Source organism: Vulpes lagopus, chromosome 24 (genome assembly GCF_018345385.1).
Source record: "Vulpes lagopus strain Blue_001 chromosome 24, ASM1834538v1, whole genome shotgun sequence".
Classification (NCBI taxonomy): Eukaryota; Metazoa; Chordata; class Mammalia; order Carnivora; family Canidae; genus Vulpes; species Vulpes lagopus.
Window position 1 is genome coordinate 45,001,839 of NC_054847.1, and position 22,349 is coordinate 45,024,187.

The window sequence follows — 22,349 nt, forward strand, 5'->3', positions numbered from 1 at the left end:
CTCCTTTTAATGTTCTATAACTCTAAACTGTGGATTAGGCTTGTTGTTTTGTTTTTAAGTATCTGGTTTAAAGTACAGATACAGATAGACATTTAAACTTTTTAGGTTTTGACTAGATTTTGCAAAATCTAACTCTTGTTCTGTGAAAACAGATTCTCTCCTAGACCCTTGCTTGGCTTCCTGGATTCTAAAGTCGGTACAATCTATTTCTGTTTAATGGTTTCCCTGTTGACTTTTGCCTGTAACTGACTTTACAGCTCCTTTAAAAATTTTACTTCTGGTATTGCCTTTTTAATGATTTTCTTTCTTTTGGTCTTTGATTTTTCTTGTTATCCCAGATATTAAATCTTAGCATTTTCCATATGTTAATAATGTCCTGTCTTTCTGATCCAGCTCTTCCATCACCAGCAGATAGAGATTTTGTTGTTGGGGATTTTCTCTGGGGTAGGAGTGGTGGTGGGCAACATCAAGTATCCTGTATGTGCAGAAGTACACATTTCACAGCCCTGGACAGATAGTGTTGATAAAGTAGTAGTTATAATGTTTTAGAACTCTGAATTGGCATGTCAGTGTTCTTTCATATGAGAATATTTTAAATTGCAGTGTAAGTATTTACACACATTTAAACCATCCAAAAGAAAATTCTGGGTGAAAAGGCTTGGCTGTATCTCAAATGATAAATACCTATGAGCATCTTCACTGCAAACTGAGCTCTAAATTAGCGTGTTTTTAATGTCCTCAGTTGAAATACTCAGCCTATACTAAAATTTTATTATTGAGTTAATAACCCTAGATTATATTCATATTGCTTGTTGGAAATAAAGTGAAGTAATTGTAAAGTAGTTCATAAAAGGTATTAGATCATTGCAATTATAAAAACTGAACAGGGAACATGATTTAAAGAAGCATGGGCCCTGGTATATTTAACTAGCTTGTTCTCTCCAAGCAGTCTCATCTTTTAAGGCATTGAAGAAAAGTGCTTATTCATAGCTTTGTTACCAAAGCTCCAAAGCCAGTTACTACTTAAAAGCATAAATAAGTTCCCCTACTAAAATACATGTGCCAAAATATATTTTTGTAACTTGAAAAATTAAGCCATTATTCATCTACCTCTAAAACAGAGAGTGTATGCACCTTCTAATCTTTGGATAAAATTTAGATCTGGCCATTTTCCATTTTGGTACGTCTTAGTGAGATCTGCTCATCATCAGGCATCAATTTCTGTACTTGAGCAGGAAGATCATATAAGTTGTTAGTAAGAAAAAGTACATTTTCAGAGTTTTCTAGTGAGCCCAAGTGGACCAAGTGAGAGTACTTTTGTTCCTTAGTTTTATTGTCTTCACTTTGTTTAGCACTGAATCTTCTACCTTTAGTCCTGTGTTCCCTGAGCAGGTTGTATTCTATTCTGGTCCTAAAGTAGACGGGCTTCCCTCTGGATATAAATCAGCTCTCAATGAGCTAGAGAAGAAGATATGATCCCAGAGTCACCACATAAGCCAGACTTGGCTCTGCTGGTCCTGGGCTGAGGTCCACATTTCAGCTACTCATGGCTAATGAATCCAAATAGCAAAAGTGATCATGAGTATGGCATTCAGTTCCCCAAGCTCTTGGTTGAGTGACTTCCAATTAGTGACTTATTCTAACCTTTTCTGAAGTGTAGTTTAAGTAGGTAAAATAAACTGGTGATACATATAGTAAATGAAATGTGTAGTTTAAACACCATATCAGGAACTTCTTTTTTAAATTTAACATGTTCTCGTGGCATCTTGATTTTAATTACTAGATGAACAGTATCTTTTTAAAATGTTTCAAATTTTATTCAGAAGATTATTTTCATGTTGTACTATGCAGTAATAAACTACTTGGATAAGGTGAGTGAACTCATCTCTAAGATCTGTGTTATTTTCACTGGGAAATGAAGTATGAAGTATTTTTAATATGCCACACTCTTGAGAACAGTGGTTACAGGAAGTTGACTATCCCCTGGAATCAAACTGTTTGCTACTGTTTCTAAGATGAGATGAGAGAGAGAGAACCAGTGTGGTGATAAAAACACCAAGAACATGGGGAAATGGCTGGGTCAGAACAGATGAAAGGGATTAATTTTTTTGGAAAGTAGGATAATGCAAAATGAAGACAGATCAGGGACCACTTTGGTGTCAGCTGAGTAGAGTAGCCGACCTCATAGATTTATAAGGTCATTGATGCATTTATACTGCATATCTGAAAACCAGAAATGAGGAGCAGTCATCATATGGTCCTAGAATCTGGGTCAGGAATAATTATTTAGGAAATTTCCTAACATTACCTTTAACTTTGATTCCTTACAAAAATCCCGTCCTGGAAAGCCTTCTTGGAGGTCTTAGCAGTGGGCCCTTCGCTGTCACAACCATGCACACTTGTACATGTTGCTGATTCGCACAACTGGAAGTAGTATTGTCCATTTCCTGCTCTGGCCTGGGAATTCCCCCAGGGTGAGGCCTGTGACGCCATCTCTGTAGATCCCTGATGTCTGATGTCTGGCTTATTGTCTGCCACGTTAGAGGTGCTAAATCAGTGTTTCTTTGGATGAATACTTGCATTTATTTGCCTCTTAATGAATTCATAATAAAAATTAGTGAACCTGTTCAGAGAAAATTCAGTCTTTGTAACAGAGAAGGAGGCTTTATATAAAATTAAAGGTCTTCTGCAACTCCCTAATGAAAGGTGGGGTAATTTAAACAATATACATGTCTGAATAATTACAAAAATAATTACGTCAGCAAAAGCTTTTGCCCCATGAGGGCAAGGGAGTGTGAAGGTGATAGGGAGCCCCCCTTTTGCACCTGTTGGAGTGGTTGGGCAGCATGGCTGAGGTGGCAGGCTAGCTGTGGTCTGAAGAGTGAAGCAAGCCATTGCAGAGTCACTCAGCTAGTAGGTGAAGTTGTCATTTGAGGGTGGCACAGGCAGTTACTAGGCAGGTAATAAAATACACAGTGCTATGGAAAATTGATATGCCAGGGGCGCCTGGGAGGCTCAGTCAGTGGAGTGTCCGACTATTGGTTTCGGCTCAGGTACCGACCTCAGGGTCGTGGGATCGAGCCCTATGTCAGGAGAATCTGCTTGGGATTCTCTTTGCCTCCCTCTGCCTTTCCACTCATTCTCTCTCTCTCTCTAATACATAAATCTTTTGAGAAATTGATATGCTTGTGTCTTTTTTTAGAAAAAGGTTTTATTTATTTATTCATGATAGATAAGGTAGGGGGGTGGCAGAGACACAGGCAGAGGGAGAAGCAGGCTCCATGCTGGGAGCCTAACGTGGGACTCGATCCCGAGACTCCAGGATCATGCCCTGGACCAAAGGCAGGTACTAAACTGCTGAGCCACCTGGGGATCCCCATGCTTGTGTCTTTAGTAATTTTTTTTTAAGATTTTATTTATTTATTAATGAGGTAGAGAGAGAGAGAGAGAGAGAGAGAGAGAAGGGCAGAGACACAGGCAGAGGGAGAAGCAGGCTCCACGCAGGGAGCCCGATACGGGACTCGATCCCAGGTCTCCAGGATCACGCCCTGAGCTGAAGGCAGGCACTAAACTGCTGAGCCACCCAGGCTGCTGCCCTTTAGTAATGTTTTGTGAGGAAAACATTATAATAAAGATATTTAAAAAAAAATAAATAAAAATAAAGATATTAGAGCTTTGGTGATAATTATACTTAAATGATAGATCAATTCTTTCTTTTAAGATGCACTGATTATTTTTCCGTGCTCTTCACTAGATGTATTAGCAGTAATTTTCCTCTAAGTCATGAGTTCCTCCAACTAGGAGTTATCTAACTTTTTCCAAGGCTTGGATAATTCCATTTTGAGTATTCTTACCAGAACTTTGTGTTATAGCCAAGTAATTTTTGTAAGCTATGTCCTAGAATAGGCCTGAGAGAGAGAAAGGTAACTTTCTGTTAGTCACGTGGTAGACAAATTTAACATTCCGTTTAACAACATATTTTCCAGAAAGTTTTAGTGTATTAAACAATAGAGAAGCATATGTTCAACAACACAATATGCAAGTACTGTGTTTTTCTCCAGTCTCACCTCCCAATTTTCTATTTTCCCAGGGGTAGCCATTATAATCACTTAGCCAACAAACATTCGTTGGGAACTGTTAAAAGAATAGGAAACAGTACTTGTATAAATAGAGCACTCACTATTTATGTTAATGCCAGTAAGTCAGTGCCAGGTACCAGCATCCTGCAGTTTTTATGAACAAACTTTCAATGTGCAGAACTATCAAAGAGTATTTCTCTCTTGCTTGCCACTAAAGAAAGTGTTGCAGTGTGGTGTGACTTAGCTCAGACTGAATTTAATCTAAGCACATGTACCTCACTTCCCATTCTAGGAGACTGAATTACTAGAGACTCTTCTTGGATGACAGTTTCATTTCTTCACTCAACAAATAATTGTCTACCAATTCCCAGGCAGTTAGCTGTTTATTGGTTCCTCATTTGAACAAAAGTATTTGTTGGGCATCTGCTCTTTGTGATGCACAGTGCTCAGGACTCTGGAGAAGTGGTGGTGTCTGTTCTCCAGGATTCTGGTCTAATGGAAGGAATAAATAAGCAGATACTTTGAACAAGGAGCATCAGTTTGAAACAGGGGTCCTAGTGGAATTGGCATGGAGTTGAAACCTATAAGAACAAGGTAGATTTTTACCAAGTAAGAGGCAAGAAAGCCTGAGAGTCCCTGTCACAGAGAGTAATGTGCACAGAGACACAGGTGAGAACATGACACCTGCGAGACCTGGAATTAACTTTGACACAGCTGAATATAGAGTGTGAGGAAGCAGGTGGTGAAGGGTGGAGATGAAGGGCCTTTTTTGACATGCAGAGGAGTCCGGTGGCAGATTGGAAGGCGGTAGGGAGCAACTGAAAGACAAGCCAGAGTGATCAGATGGGATAAAGCACATCAGAGTCACCCTGACAGCAGTGGGGAGTGGGTCACAGGGAAGTGACACTAGAGCAACGTCAGGATGCTGTCCCAGACCTCCCAGGAGAGGCGATGCAGTTGGACAGGATATGGGAACTGGTTGCAGTAAATTAAGGGGCGGGGAGGGGGGGGCCAGTGCTCGGGATGATGACAGGTGCCACCTCTAAAAGGGTTATATATAGAGATATCACTGGCATTGTCTTTATAAATAAATACCCTGCTGAACTCATTTTATGATTTTGCACTTTAAAGAATGAGCAATTTTGCATCTTCAGAACTGTGAAAGTTTAAATCATTAGGTAACATTAAAAAACATTGCTTATCAATTTCATAAAATTTAGTGTTCTAAAAGGTCTATAGTCTTTCCTTGTCGTGCATGCTCTGACCTGAATATGTTTCTGTCAATTATTTGTTCTAAATTACTCACATCAGCCAGCCCTTACACTTGGGTGTCACCACTACTCCACACATTGTGTGGATACTATTTGTCTAGTCTGTGCTGATGATGGAATAGCTCATCATTAATAAGTATTATCAGTGTTTCATTAAAGTCCAATTGACTGTTGATGCAACCATTATTTACAAGTAGGATAACAAAACAAAAAGGAGATAACAATTTCCCCAATTAATGTTTAGGTTAAGTGAATTTATTTACTACTTAGAGTGTTAAGGTTATCAAAGGTGATGGGAGTACAGATATGGATTAAGTGCAGTGTGATGAAATTGTACGTATTTTTTAAGTTTTTGTTTATATTAATAAGGCTGCAAGAATACAGAATAATAACACTGGTTGTATTAGGGTGCAACATTTAAGGCAAGTTTCCTAAGCTTTTCTGCTGGTCCAGCTTTTGGTAATGTGGTTATAATGCTTTCATAATAAAAAATAATTACTTAAAATTACAGCATAATTTTATATCATTGCTACTGTTTGGGAGCAAGGGTATAAAACAGTGTGGAAACATTTTATTTTTGAAGTCAGTTAAGAATATATTTCTCCAGAAATACGGGTTTTCATCTTATTCAGTCTCTGTCCCTCCCCAATCCATAATAGACTTAAAAATCTTTCCAAGTAAAGATGATTCTGTCTACTTTAAAGATTCTGAAATTCTTAGATACAATTTGCCTTTCAAACCATCTTAAGAACTTTAATAGGCTCTTGAGGCATTTTTTTAAATGATAATAAGGTGCCATCCCAAGCCAGAGAGTTGAATGCTCCAACCCATTCTGCCAAATTGTGGGTTGCTATTCTTTTATCCAGAAAAATTGCCAGTCACTCTTGTTCTCTCTTGTACATGGGGAGCTGCCTTCTACCGTGGTTCCCTGCTCTCATAACACAAATGCAGCACCTCATTCTAGGGCTTACCTCATTTAAGCCTTACATAGGTTTTGAGAGAAAGGAGGCATTATTCCCATTCACAGATAACACATAATTTTGTTCTGATCAATATGCTGACCCTTTTTGTGGTTGTTTTCCAAATGAGATTAGGCAGGAACTGTTGGGGAGTCCAGGTATTGGATGCCTGGAGTTTAGGATCCATATTTGCCTCATGCATATAGCAGGCATGCCCACCAGCTAGTCTTTTTACCAATTTCTTATTTAGCTTCTTTTGAATTATCTTCTCATTTTGGATGTCTCCTGGCCTTTCCTCATTTCACGAGTTTTTTGGCTTAAGAAAACCCTTCACTTCCATTTTGATGTTGTAATTGTAACCCTTATGGCCATAACAGGTGCAGAGATTTTGTGAGCAATAAGAAAAACTATGCTTAGGATTTTCAGTTAATGCTTACTTTTTTAATGTAGATGGGAGAATAAAGAACACAGATTTTCTGTGTTCATCAAAGAAAGTAAACATTTTAGCTGCATTCAGCAAGATCTGTTTTAAGTGTTTATGGGAGGGCAGCAGACAACCTATTTTTCTGCATTTGGCCAGTATCGAATAGTGAATGGTAAGACTGATTCTCGGGAGGGGTGGGAGCGTAGAACCACTCGCTTCTCCAGGCCCTCACTTTCTCCTTCCCCTGGTCCTTCAGTGCGTGGACCTGAGCTGTAATGAGCTAAGTGAAGTCACTTTACCCGAAAACCTGCCTCCAAAACTTCAAGAACTAGACCTGACTGGAAACCCCCGACTTGCCCTCGATCACAAGACCCTGGAACTGCTGAAGTAAGTATTTAGTGATGCACTGCAGCCCCATCAGTGATCACAGACAGTAGGGTTGATAACAGCGTGAAAACTGAGCAGAATATGACCTATTAGCCGTATCGATCATGTTTGAGGTGACTTGTGAGTCTATATCGTTCACCACAATGGAGGGCCAGAAACAATCTCAAATAGTTGAATACCTAAGTGTCCTTTCAGAAAGTTTTTGAGGAAGTATCCAGCCAAAAAGGGAACAAGAATAAAGACTGCAAAGAAGAAAGGGGAGAGAAAGAACAGGGGAGCAGTGATGTGCCAAGACATAAACTTACATCTCAGTCACCAATAACATGGTGTGTTATGAAAGGATTTTGGAAGAGATGCATCATGTGGGGAAAATGTACAATGTGGAACTAAAATCCAGATTATTTAACAGTGGGAGTGTAGGGTATTTAGATCCTGCTAAGTTACCTCCTTGTTTGGGGAAAGGATTCGTTGATACAGTCTCATTTTGATGTCCATAGAGAATTACAGTTGAAGTTCACTGTGTAAAATATTAAAGGAAATTTCGTTAGAGAAGATGTCTTTGAGAAATTTTCATCACAGAACTCTTAATAGTCTATCAACGGAATTAAGCTTCACAATTGAATATAGCCATTAAAAACAACAATGTAGAATTACATTACAACTCTAAAGATCTCTACATATGATGTTAAATGTGAAGAATGTTTACAAAGAAATTTGTATGGTATGTTTCTTAAGTCTTGGACATTGACACACAGTAATCATTATGTATGCCATTTATGCTTAAACTTGTACTGTCTACTGCTAAAAGTTATATTCGATTGTCTTAGAAAAAAACTGAAAAGGAGTAGAATTTTAAAAGAAGAGTAAGTAGTATTAATGATCTATTAATATTATCCTAGGCTTTTAGTGCAAGCCAAAATTGGAACATCACTCAAGGTGATTCCTGGATAGAATGGGCCTAATTAGTGCCTGTTTGTTTTAGGTATTTAATTGATTTCAATATATAATTGAAGAATACTGCTGAAGTAGAGTATTGTAGGAAAGCCACATGGGACCCAGGCACTCTCCACTGTTTATCAATGTGTGAAGCCTTGGCCCAAATCCCTGAGTCTGTATAGAACTTAGTTTTCTCATCTGTGTGATGAGAAGAATGGCCTACATACTTGCTAAAGAGACTTCTCAGAACTAAGAGTGAATGGATTATCAATATATATATTGCATTTATACAGGTTACTTTTGAGGATTTTTACAAAAAGATGAAATTTTATGTTAAAATAATTATATCAAAATTAGTTAAATGGAAATAGCCGTTTGGAGAAAAAAGTTGAACTTGTATTATACACCAAATTAAATTCTAGCTAAGTTAAAGAGTTAACTCTATAAAATGAAATAATTTCTAAAAGGAAGAAGAAATCCTATGAATGTATGACTTTTTAGGCCAAAAAAGGTGGGTGGGGGGTGGTAGGAAGACAGAGATCACAAGAGGAGAAATCAATATATAAAAATTGGTTTTGATATTTACATTATAAATATTTTAAAATACTTTTTATACATTAAAGTTTGAAATATCTTTCCAGAAGCGATCAAGAGTAAATCTAAAACTAAGAAGAAACACTGGCAAAAAATAGGAAAAATAAAAGCATTCATGTTTTCAATAGAAAATGTTCTTATAAGAAAAGTCCTCAAACAAGCAAAGAACGTTAACCTTTAACAAAAGAGGTACAGAGAGTTACATGAAAACATGATGTTCAACCTCAGGATATCAAGGAAATATTAAATATTTAAATAACATTTCCCGCCGCCCCTCAAATTGGTGCTTCTGGAGTACTGTAAATTGACACAACTTTTCTTAAAAGCTATTGACTCTGTGTATCAAGCTTTAAAAAATATCCACATACTTAGACCAGGGTTTTCTGTGGCAAAATATATTCTAAAAAATAATCAGAAAAGAGCTCATTTTAGGTGCAGAAGTAGTCATCAAGGTATATCTATTATATTTAGGATGGATATAAAATGATATGGGGAAATGTTTGTGATGTAATTAGAAAAAAGATGCAAAACCACATATCTAGAATTACCCTACTATTATATATGTGTCAGAAAGTCTCTGAGGTGAGCGTGTTACATGTTACTGGACTGGAGCAGCTACTACAAAGTAGCACATGTGTTCTCAGATTTAAAAAAGGTAACATGAAGTCTTAAGACTTTTGTGTAAGACTGTTGTTGCCTTCTGTTTAACAGAGAGAGGGCTATGGCTTCTTAATAACTTGGGAGAGCTTCCATACCTAATGTATTTCTTGTGCTTTTCAAGGGTTGGCCTGTTTATTCAACATCAGTCAGGGTGAGTGCATATGGTGGCTCTTCTGTGTGATTGAGCTCCAGCTCCTCTGTTCTCTCAGACTCGTTTAAAGATGTACAAGAGCCAACATTCAGGTCATTTCGGACAGCTGCTCAGCCACATTATGTTCTGCTTCGCAGAGAGTGAGAACCCCCCCCCCCACACACACACACACACACTTCACTACAAAGGATTGGGGGGGAGTTTAAGGATTATTTTTTTCACTAATTTCATGCTAGGATGGAATTATTTCTTTGAAGTTTCTGTGTTCTATAAAAAGAATAAAAGTAATATCCGCTGTTTCAAGATTGATCAACCTCATGTCTTTAGAAATGAGCCCTCAGTTTTTCTCTGGAATTCAGAAAGGTAGCAAAGATGTAGTGAGAACCTTAGGTAGGCCTTAAGAAACGTATCACGTTTGCTTGCCATTGTGCATGGATGAAATTTGGTTCCAGGTTCTATGAATAGCAGATAATGGCAGACTCCTTTTTAAATGGCTCTCTTTTATTGTTGGGATTGAAAAATTTGAAGAGAGGATATATAGCTCTACTATAAAATAAGGTATTAGTTTTATTTCTGGATTTTCTATTGGCACTTTTTCAGTTTAGGATAAAGGGAAGAGTGAATGTTTGCTGGTAATTGAGAGTAGAAACTTCTTTTCATGGAATATTTTTAAATTTTAAAGAAATTGCAACCAGCTATTTCTAGAATCAGTGAATTCAATGAGATACTGATTTACTTCTTAGAGTTGAAGGGTATTCAGTGTTATATTTTGGAGTTAATTTAAATTCTTGGGGTCATGACAAAAGTGTTTGTGTTAAGAGATTATATATAGTTTTTTTTTCTCTTGTTTAAGTAATAGAGGAAAAAAAACTAGTGGCAATTTATAAATAAGTAGGATTTATTTCACCATGTGGTAGCCAGCATTTTTAAAAAACTGTTTCACATCTGTATGACTTCCTGTTTGGGGGCACTGAATAACTCTCTAGTAGGGTGGTTTTTAATAAACCACATTCAAGAGTTTACATTTCCGCTATTTGTCTTGGGTCCTGTTGGACCAGTTATGACGTGTGACAGCGAGGTGAGATGACTTGTCTCCCAGTTTAAATTCACATAGTTGATGTGTGATTTATGAAATACCCCTTATTTCGTAATTTTATATTAGTCTTAGCACAAATGGCTGTGCAAGTTTGAAGAAAGAATTGGAAACTTCGGGGATGGCAAATCCTCAATATTTGTGAAATATTTGAAGGGATGATATGGGCAGAAATTGGATTTGAGAATGAGTGTTGCAGAATTCTCTCACATCATTCAAATACAATATTACTGTGGCTTAGATTTTGTACTTTTTCACATCTGGGTATTCACGTTGTAAGAATATACTCAACATAATATTTTCTCATACCAGGGTTGAGAGCTGTCCTTTTCTTTCCCAGGAGACAGCAGCCATTTAAGTGCCATGTGTAAAGGTCTCAACCACCCTGGGATGCTGATAAGAAACTAATTTTCATGCTCTCTCTGTATCTGCCCCTTTGTTTTCACTTTGTTGAGTAGCTAGTTTAGACTAATATTTTAAACACATTAAACACAAATGGTAAGTACAGAGTGCTTAGCAGGTGTTTTTCATTTCTCAAATAAAGGTAGCAATTCACACGTATTTGACTTTAATGATTCCCGTCCCTTCCTTTTCTCTTGTTAGTAATATCCGCTGTTTCAAGATTGATCAACCTTCAACAGGAGATGCATCTGGAGCCCCAGCTGTATGGAGCCATGGCTACACTGAAGCCTCAGGGGTGAAAAACAAGTGGGTGAAACTTTGGAATGAGAAGCGCCTCCAGCCCACCTCCCTTCTTTAGTGGGGAAGATACTCAGTGCTAGCACATACTTTCCTCGTGTCACACTGATCTGAGCAGGATTCCCTAAAGTGAGGCCACCTCATGCCTTACATTTGAACAGTAAGCTAAGCTCTGCTTGGCATCACATACTCTTCTCTGTGAGAGATGTTGCTAGGATACAGTATAACTGACACATTGAGTCTCTGTGAGACTCCAGTGTTTAGAGAAGGCCTGAGTATGGAAATGCATCCCTGCCTTTTGGAAAAGTCTATCTTTCTCTGAAGCCTATTTACCAAGTAAAATGGGATAGTATTAAAAGAGAAGTAGCCTTGATTGTCCATATTCAATCACTTCCATTACTGATTTGTTAGTTCTATGGAATAGTTTCTTACCATCTAAATTAGCTTGGCGGGGACACCTGGGTGGCTCAGTTGGTTAAGCGGCTGGCTCCTGACTTTACCTTGGGTCATGATCTCAGAGTCCTCGGATTGAGCCCCACAAAGTGGGACTCTGCGTTCAGCAGGGAGTCTGCTGATAGATTTCTCTCTTTCTGCCTCCCCCACCACCGCTCGCCAGCTCACACACTCGCTTTCATGTGCACTCTCTAAATCTTTTTTTAAAAAATTCATTTATTTGACAGAGAGGGAGAGGGAGAAGCAGGTTCCCCACAGAGCAGGGAGCCAGATGTGGGGCTCAATCCCAGGACCCTGAGACCATGACCTGAGCCAAAGGCTGATGCTTAACCAAACTGAGCCACCCAGGCGCCCCTAAAATAAATGAATCTTTAAAAAATAAATTAGGTTGGCAGGAGTTTCATATTTCATTCCCTGAGATGTCAACTGCTTGTCTTGCTGCCAGGACTTGTCCGTCTCAATTTCTTTTTCTTCCCTTTCATGGGGCCTTTGTAATCAAGCTCCTCGGGCTTGCTTTTTAGAGGTGCTAATAATTAGTACCAGAAAAGGAAAGAAGCCTATAAATTAGAATAGTCATAATTAAGGTATCGCAACCTGAAGTTTTGAGAATAGGGAAAGAACAAAAAGTGGAAGATGATTCAGTAATACCCTGGGTGCACATTAGAATCAGTCAAGTGAGGAACCTAAAATCTTCAGCCTGGGCCCAGTTTTTCAGAATGTTTTAAAATCTCCCACAGGTGATTTTAATGGGCATCTAGGAATGGGAACCACTGACTAGCTGAGTATCTTTTGTGGAAAATGAAAAGTGGAATTGTGGTTGCCATGCTGCTTTCTTTTTCTTTTTTCTTTTTTTGAGCAGAAAACAGAATCAACTTAAGTTCTGGATCTGACACATTGATCCTTCTTTCCCTAAGGGTGTGATTTGGCATTGTGCTGTCTAGAGAAGAGGTAGCCCCCATTTCAACACCTCTGCTCCCTTTGCCCAATAAAGGCAGAATAACCAGTTGTGCCTGGGCTCTGGTTCTTGCATGAGTCCTGTGTACTTTGGGCAATGTTATCATTGTATTTTTTTTTCTTTCTTTATCATTGTATTTTTGGGGAGACATTAGTACATTCTTTGGAGCACTCAAGAGTTCCTTTCTGGAGATATTGTTAAAAGACCTAGGTCTTCTCTTCCCTATGATCCTCTATTTTATTTCTTAAATTCTGCATATGAATGAGATCATATGATGATTGTTATAGGGGAAGAGAGGAAAAAAAACAAGACAAAATCAGAGAGGGAGATAAACCATAAGACTTTTAATCATAGGAAACAAACTGAGGGTTGCTGGAGGAGAAGGGGGTGGGAGGATGGTAACTGGGTGACGGGCATTAAGGAAAACACGTGATATAATGAGCCCTGGGTGTTATATAAGACTGATAAATCACCTCTACCTCTGAACCAATAATACATTGTATATTAAATTTAAATTTTAAAAGTCTAAAAAATTTTTTTAAAAAAGACGTAGGTCTTGCTTATAACCACCAGTATGTGAAACTGCTAATTCCAGGATACTACTGTGAAACAAAACCCAAGATTGGTTTTTAAACATCTCTGGATATTAAAATTTATTATCTACTCCAACATATTAATGAAGCCGGGGACCAATTAGACCTGTTTTTATGTATAATTCTCTCTTTGACCATTACTTTTTTTTCTTTTTTTTTTTTTTGAGAGAGAGAATGAATGAATGTGGGAGAGCAGAGTAGGGGAGGGTCAGAGGAGAGAGGATCTTAAGCAGGCACCACACCCAATGTGGAGCCCCCAACAGGGGGCTCAGTCCTATAGCCCAGAGATCATGATCTGAGCTAAAATCAAGAGCCAAATGCTTAACCAACTGAGCCACCTAGGCACCTCCACTTTTTTTTCCTTTAATGTTATATTGAAGTATAACATTCATATAGAAAGTTACATAAATAAGCATGCAACTCTCTGAATGGTCCTAAAGCAAATACATCTACAAAGTACCATCTAGATTAAAAGTAAAATGTTACTAGCACTAGCACCTCAAGTTTGTGTTACCCTGGTCCTCACATTATTTCCCCTTGCCCTTTTTTTTTTTTTACCCTTTGGTTTTGCCAGAAGTCTCAAGTGTTTTGGGTTTTTTTCTTTTAAAGTGGTCATGTACACAAGGAGCATGAGACTTGCCATCTTATAAGAAGGAGAGGGGTCGTTCTGCCTCCCAGGCTCAGATGTCTGTTTTCTTTTCTCCCTCCCCAAGGGTTGCAGTGTTGCCTCTCAGATCATTTCAGATCCTTTGGGGAAACCTAAGCAGGAACCTGAAACTGGATAATTTAGATTTCTTTCTCAGACTAAAAAACAGGAAGCTTTAACAGAAAAGAATCACTACTGTATATTTTAAAGTTTTTTTTTTATGCATCCCCTCATTCTGACTAGCACAGGGAGTGTACAGAAGGAAGATAGACCTAGGATTATTAAATTTTACTTTGCTACAAATAGCCATATAATTAGGATAACTTTTTTTTTTTTTTTTTAATAGAGGCAAGGATTTCAAGGTATTGATATAAGAGCCAGGCTTTGAATCTGGGCTTCCTACTTATTTGCTGTGTGACCTTAGGCAGTTACTCTACCTCACTTTGGCTAAATTTCCTCAACTGTAAAATGGTACTAAAACCAATGCCTGTCCTCAGAGTTGTTGTAAGGATCCTGAGTCCCACATATGTGAAGTACTTAGAACAAGTTGTGCTATATAGGAAAGTAAGTGTGAGCTATTGTTAAGCTCCTCAAGAGCTAGGATTATTTTTTCAGGTTCAAAACTCAGTCTAACCATGATGTAGATCAGATGCTTGTTTTTATTAATATATAAAGAATTAGAAGTTATTTATATTCAGTAATATTCACCCTGTTAGGAGTACAGCCCTACAGGTTTTGATGAGGAATGTCACTGTATAACCACCACTGCAGTCAAGTTATAGAGCAGTTCCATCACTCCCCAGACTTCTGTGCCCCTTCTGTGTCAGTTCACCTCCTGACCTCAGCCCTTGGCCACTCTTGACCTTTTTGTTGCCTTGGTTTTGCCTCATCTAGGATGTCAGATTCATGGAATTACATAGAATACAGCCCCCTCAGTCTACCTTGTTTCATATATTAAGTTTCATAAGGCTGCCAAATTCATTTCCAGTTTTGCATTCCCAGCCATAATGTGTGAGAATTTTAGTTGCATATCCTCACCAGTGTTTCCTGTTATAATAAGGTGGTTGTGGCAGTTTTGGCTATTCTAATAGTGATAGCTCATTGTGATTTAATTTTTCCTTTTATAATGACTAATGATGCCAATCATCTTCACATGCATTCATTTATCATCCATCCATATATCTTCTTTGGTGAGAATATATTCTCTCACATTAAAAACTGAAGGTATTTTTGTAGGCACCCTTTATCAAGTTAAGAAAATTCCCTTTCCAGGTGCCTGGGTGGCTCAGTCAGTGAAGCATTTGCCTTTGGCTCAAGATCCCAAGGTCCTGGGATCAAGTCCTAGGTCGGGCTCCCTACTTCTCCCTTTCTTCCTTGCTTGTGCTAGCTCTCACTATCTCTGTCTCTCTCAAATAAAATCTTTAAAAAAAAAAATACCCTTATAATCATAGTTCACTAAGAGTTTCTATCATAGGCTTTTTCTGCATTCAATTAAGATGATCATGTTTTCTTCCTTAGTCTGTTGATAGGTAAATTACATTGATTTTTGAATGTTGAATCAGCTTTGCATTCCCAGGATAAATTCCACTTGGTCATGATATATTATCCTTTCATATGCTGCTGGATTCAATATGCTGATAATTTGTTGCTCATGTCCACATTCATGATGGATATTAGCCTGTAGTTTCCTTGTGATGTCTTTGGTTTTGGTATCAGGGTAACACTGGCCTCATAAAATGAGTTGAAGAGTATTTCCTCTTCTTCAGGTTTCTTGAAGAGTTTGTACAGAATTGATATTTCTTCCTTAAATATTTGGAGAATTTACCAATAAAAGCCATGTTGGCCTGGAATTTTCTTTGACTTCTAACTACACATTCTATTTCTCTGCTATGGGATTCTCTCTCTTCTAGAATAAATTTTGGTAATCTAGGTCTTTCAAGGAATTTATCCCTTTCAACTAGTTTTCAAATTTATTGACAAACTTGTTCATGATATTATCCTTTAAAATCTGTAGGATCTATAGTAATGGCTCTCCTGTTCTCCTTCCTGATATTGGTAATTTGTCTTTTTATACTGATCAGTTTGGTTTGAGGTTTATAGATTTTATTAATATTCTCAAAGAACCAGTTTTTGGTCTTGTTGGTTTTTCTCTATTATATTTGTTTTCTAGTTCATTGATTTCTGCTTGCTTTCAGTTTGTTCTGCTCTTTTCTAGTTTCTTAATATAGAAGCTTAGGTCACTGATTTGAGCTTAGAAGATTAATATTCTAATATCAGCATATAGAGCTATAAATTGCCTTCTAAGCAGGTTTTTCCAAAATAGAGAATGTACTTTGAATGACTTGAATCCTTTAAATTTATTGAGACTTATTTTGGCCTACATTATGGTCTGTCTCAGTAAATATTCTCTGCATTTGGGGAAAATGAGTATTCTGTTGTTGCGGTAAGCTGTCAATTAGATGAACTTGATCCATAATGTTGTTGTGTCTTGAATATCCTTACTGATTATCTACTTGTTCGGTCAGTGGCTGAGAGCCTATAATTATGGGTTGGTTTCTCCTAGTTTTATCAGTTTTGCCTTATGTATTTCAAGTTGTCTTAATTGCATAAACACCTAATACATTGTAGCTTTGTGATGAAAAGGATCAGTTCATTATGAAATGACTGTAATATTCTTTGTTCTATAATATACTTTGATATTAATGCAACTTTGGCTTTCTTTTGATTAGTATAAACATAGTATATCTTTTATCCTTTTACTTTTAACCTATTTGTCCTTTTATATTTAAAGTAGATTTATTATGGGCAGCATATAGTTAGATATTTTGGGAGTTTTTTTGGGTTTTTTTGTTTTGTTTTTAATCCAATCTGACTTGTCTTTTGGGGCAGTATTTGGACCACTTGTATATTTAATGAAATTAATATGCTAAGGTTTAAATCTGCCAACTCTTTTCTATTTGTCTCATCTGTTTTCCATTTCTTTTCTCTTTTTCTTCTTTTGGATTTATGATTCCATTTTATCTCCTTTATTCATTCTTATTAGTTATACTATACACACTAAACAAAAGGCATAACGTTTAACTTATTATTTGAAGATAAACTGTAATTAGGCTATCATTTCACAATGTAAGAACCTTGTGTAAGATACAACGTAAGATACAATATGTATCTCCCATTTCCCCTCCCCTGGTCTTTGTGCTATTGTCATATTTTACTTCTGTTATAAATTCCAAAATACATGGTTATTTTTACTTTAAATAGGCATTTTCTAAAGCAGTGTTTCTCAAGTTCAGTACTTATTGACATTTTGAACCAGGTAATATCATTGGACAGGGAGGGGACTGTTGTTCTGTGCATTGTAGGATGTTTGGCAGCATCCCTGACCTCTACCCACTAAATATCAATAGAACTGTGACCATCAGAAATGTGTCCTGGGGGTAAAATTGCCCCCATTGAGAACCACTATTCTAAAATGACTTTTAAAATAAGAGTTTTATATGTACTCATCTATTTGTCATTTCTTGTACACTTCATTCTTTTATGTAGATTCAGATTTCCATCTGGTATTTTCTTCTGCTTCATGTATTCCTTTTATATTTCTTATACTGCTCATCTTTTGGTAGTAAATTGAGTCTCAAAATGTCTTCATTGCACCTTAACTTTTGAAAGCAATTTTCACTGACTTAGAAAGCCAGGTTGACAGTTTCGGGTTTGTTTTTTCATTTTTTTTCCCCCCCCACTATCAGTACTTTAAAAAAAATGTTGCTCCACTGTCTTCTGCATGGTTTCTGCAAGTCTGCTGTCATTTGTGGCTTTGTTCCTCCTTAGGTTATGTTCTTCTCTATCCTACTTGCCCTGCCTTTATTCCCGATATTAAGAAATTGTTCCTTTTTTTCCCATTTTCTTTTTCTTACTATTTGTTGAGCTTTTTATATCTATTAGGTTTATAGTTTTCTCCCAATTTAAAATCTTTTCAACCATTCTCTTCAAAGGTTTTTCCTGTCTCACTTCTCTTTTGAAGACTCCAGTTCCCTGGGTATTTGGCTGCTTGAGGTTACCCCAGCACTCACTAATGCCCTGGCCTCTGATTTTTCTGCCAGTCATCTTTCCCCTCTGTGTTTAATTTTGGAGATTCTATGGGACAGAGTTAAGTTACTTGGAAACAACATGGTTCTGTAGAACTTGGAGTGCAGGGACTCTGGTGTAGGCAGCTATCCTACCTCTTGTACTCTGCCTGCAGCCCAGAAACTTTCTCCAGGCAATCAGCTGGGCAGGCTTCATGCTTGCTCTCTGACCTGTACTTCTTATCAGCCAGTGTCTGAATACTGTTCCATAGGTTTGGGTTTTGTTTTTTCCTGCCTTTTTAGGTTGGAAAAAAATGAAAACATACAAAAGATCCCAGTGTTTTAGCTTTAACTCCATTTTTGCCCAATGAGGGTTCCTTACTAAATATTTTATGAATGAATATGGACATGTGGATTCAGAATCTTGTATTCTTTCCCATACCTCCTGTACTCTTTCTTTAACTGCATTTAAAAATAAAATCAGAAGATAGGGTGGTGGAGGTGGCGGGCATCATGAAGTATCAGTGCTAATCACTGTTCTTTGATTTATGAAATAAATTAGCTGGGGTTGGTTTACCTTAGGTTTATTTTTAACCCATCTGAGGTCATGAAGAAAGAGATAAGACTGTTAATAGCGCTGGGTGGGCAAGAAAAGATGAGTAGACTTAGCACGCATCACTCTTGCTCTGCAGGTTGTGCGTTGCAGCCCTGTCGGTGAACAACTTCTGTGACAACCGGGAGGCCCTCTATGGGGTGTTTGATGGAGACCGTAATGTGGAGGTGCCCTACCTTCTCCAGTGCACTATGAGTGACATCTTGGCTGAAGAGCTGCAGAAAACAAAAAATGAAGAAGAATACATGGTCAATACGTTCATTGTTATGCAAAGGTAAAATTTAGAGTCCCTTGGAGGAGCATAGACCGTTTGCCCAATAGTCTCAAGGCACTGTTCTCACATGTGGGTATGTAAGATGCATTCAGGTGATCTGGTTTTACGTAAGCATCAGGATGGACCGTGTTTCATTGAGACATACTGATGTTCAGACAACTTTGTAGGAGGCCGAGTCAAAGACAGGAATTTTGTTTAGGGCTTTCAGTCACCATAGAAACTATGGAATGTTGTAACTCTTAGGGATGAATGTTACAAGCGTTCCCTCCTTCAAAGAATTGCTCCTTCTTATGTCACTTTAATGGCTTTGTAGGTTGTAAAGGAATTGCCTGTTCATACTGTACTGCAAACACCCCTGTGGGCCCAGGAAACGGGGAGTGTGATAAAGGTCATGAGAACAATGAGGAGTTCTCCTTTCTCCCTCCATGGTAATCTGCCAGAGGAAGTAAATTCATAACAGCAATAGAAAAAATATCTGCTAGACATCCCTCCGACTTTCATATTCTAGTGGGCATGTACCATTAGCAATTAAATACTGACAATAGATAATATTTAGTGAGCCCATACTATCTACCAGTCATTGTTCTAAATACCTCACTGTGCCGTACCATAACATCATCTCTCTGGGTAAAATGCACTTACTTTACTAAGAAACTGAGGTAGAGAAGTAAAACAAATTTTTCTTTTGAGCTAGTAGATGGCACAACCAGAATTTGACCTGGGGCAGTAAGACTCCAAAGGATGGTCCAACAACCACCCCGATCGATTTTTTTCTGTTTTTACCACCATTGTGTCCTGGGGGCGGGGGGAATATATGCACAGACATACATGTGCACACACGCCCTTCATACTCCCACCCTAACGAGGTCTTTTTATTTATTTATTTATTTTTAAGATTATTTATTTATTTATTCATGAGAGACACACACAGAGAGAGAGAGGCAGAGACACAGGCAGAGGGAGAAGCAGGCTCCATGTGGGACTTGATCCCAGGACTCCAGGATCATACTCTGGGCCGAAAGCAGGCTCTAAACCGCTGAGCCACCCAGGCATCCCAAAGAGGTCTTTTTATAGACATGCGAGCACCAAGTAAGAATTAAGAACCTCAGGATGCTTGGGTGGCTCAGCAGTTGGGCATCTGCCTTTGGCTCAGAACGTGATCCTGGAGTCCGGGATCAAGTCCTGCATGGAGCTGCTGCTCCCTCTGCCTATGTTTCTGCCTCTCTCTCTCTCTCTCTCTCTCTCTCTCTCTCTCATGAATAAATAAAATCTTTAAAAAAAAAAAAACCTACCTCAGATTTCTTCCCAGCTATGCTGTTCCACAACTACCATCCAATTTCTGGCTTTTGTTAAGAGCAATCATTGTGCCTTGGAATGAAGCAAGCAGTGCCTGCCGGTCCAGTCATGGATGTCCACAGGTCGGAGCTTAAAGACCCAAATTGTCAGCCCATCTCCAGGGCCATTTATATGCTTATTTTCCCCATTAAGAGGACATGGGATATGGATGATCTTTTGAGCCCTTGGAGGAACTGTGTCTCCTTGTGCATGACATCCTAACTTATTCAAGTAGGCAGCCTGAGTTTCGATTGCTGGTACCGCTGTTCTCCTAATGTGGATGGTTGATAGGAGCTGACAGTGCCTGCGGTCTGCCCCTGTAAACAGAGGAGTCCGTCTTAGCCTTCTTGCTTCTGTGCCACTCGGGATCCGCAGGCGCCTGGGGGTAGTGCCATCCACGGGGCTTGTGAGAGGAGTTCTTGGCTCCTTTTGTCAGAACTTGTAAGTGCTTTGTGTGCTCAGTCTGTAGAGTAGGGGGTCACGAATAAAAGGGGTATATCACCAGCACTTTGGAGCCTGGTCACTAGAATGTCCTTCCTGTGAATATTCTGGAATAGATAATACTGGTTTAGAAAGTCTTCCCCATATAAGGCAAAAACATGAGTGGTCCAGTAATTAAAGGCTCATCCCAGCAAACATCCTTCTAAAGGAGAAGAGGGTGGCCAGGTCATCTTGAAGTACACCTGTCTGGGGGTGTGGTACAGGTGTACCTGCTGAAGCAAGCCCTTCAGTTCCCTCTGCTTGGAGCAGAGGAGATTTAAAGAGGTGGATAGAGGGGAAAGTGGCTATTTTCCTGCTGTCTGTGGAGCCTGAGGATAAGGGAGCAGCAGGCTGGATGCAGCAGGCTAAGGGCTCCTTTGGTGGGAAACTGATCCCTAGGTGGGGTTGGGGTCAGATTCCATAAGCCCTTTTCCTTGGAGATACTGAACAGCACTTTGGTGAAAGAGGCCAGTGGACCCCCCAGGCTCTATTTTTCCTCCTAGCCCTGCCCAGGGACCACTGTTCCTATTGAATTAGCAAAACTGACATGTGACAGGTTGTGTTTGGGTTTGGGATTCCAGGAAACTTGGAACAGCCGGACAGAAACTTGGAGGTGCTGCTGTCCTCTGTCATATCAAGCATGACCCTGTGGACCCAGGAGGATCCTTCACCTTGACCTCTGCTAACGTGGGCAAGTGCCAAACGGTTCTCTGTCGGAACGGGAAGCCGTTGCCTCTGTCCAGATCATACGTCATGAGCTGTGAAGAAGAACGGAAGAGAATTAAACAGCACAAGGCCATTATCACGGAGGTGAGGAGAGCACGGTTTTCCTCAGAGCGGTGGGGAGGATGGGGCCGGGGTCACGGCAGGATCAGCAAACTTCCAAATCTGTAGTGTCACAAAGTAAATCCTTTGTCCAAGAGGTCTGAAGGCATCATGCATAGGACAATAAAGCATTTCTACATGGCCTCCCTGTGTCGGAGGCTATGCCCAGTGCTTCAGGCCCTTAGCTCCTCTGACACGCACAAGCCCCCTCTGTGAAGGTGCTGGTTTGGTGCCCGAGGGTGCCACTCCAGAAGCCACACTGCTGGTACTCAGATCCTGGCTCTGCAGCTGCAGCCTGAACCTGTAAGCCTCTGAGCCTCAGTTTCTCATCAGCAAAGTAGGGACAGTAACATACCCATCCTGTCTTCCAGGGCCAGTGTATCTGTGTAAGTGTAGCCAGTTGTGATTTTTGGTTCATACCTCCTGTTCCCTTTGAGTAAGGCAGTGAGTGGCTTTTAACCAGGGGTTCTTTTGCACCCCAGCCCACTCCCAGCCCCCGCGGGGACATTTGGCAATGTCTGAAGACATTGGTTTTTCACAGCTGAGTGGAGAGTGCTTTGGGCGTGTGGTAGGTAGAGGCAGGGGTGCTGTTCCACATCCTCCAGTGCCCAGGACGGCTCCCCCAAGGGTACGGCCACACTGTTGAGAAACCCTGGAGTAAGTGTGTCCTAGGGCTTCACACGCTCCTTCAGTCTGGGCTCTGGTCACTGACTCACGGCAAGATGCCGAGCATACCCTATGTGCGTGGAAATTGGGGCGGGACGCCAGAGACATCCCCGCAGCCATGCACCGGCCCCAGGTTCCTAGGTTCCCACAGAGCCGAGCGCAGCCCCACCACTTCGGTGGAAGCTCACGATG

The 22,349-nt window shown here is 39.4% G+C and overlaps 1 protein-coding gene across 1 annotated transcript in view; it reads left to right on the forward strand.

Moving 5' to 3' along the window:
* PHLPP1 (PH domain and leucine rich repeat protein phosphatase 1) overlaps positions 1-22,349 on the forward strand; it is a 208,016-nt gene that overhangs the window by 183,495 nt on the left and 2,172 nt on the right. The window contains exons 13-16 of the mRNA XM_041739968.1: positions 6,990-7,120; positions 11,158-11,262; positions 18,657-18,851; positions 21,248-21,476. Of these exons, the coding sequence (XP_041595902.1) occupies positions 6,990-7,120; positions 11,158-11,262; positions 18,657-18,851; positions 21,248-21,476 (660 nt within the window). The remainder of the gene's footprint in view (positions 1-6,989; positions 7,121-11,157; positions 11,263-18,656; positions 18,852-21,247; positions 21,477-22,349) is intronic.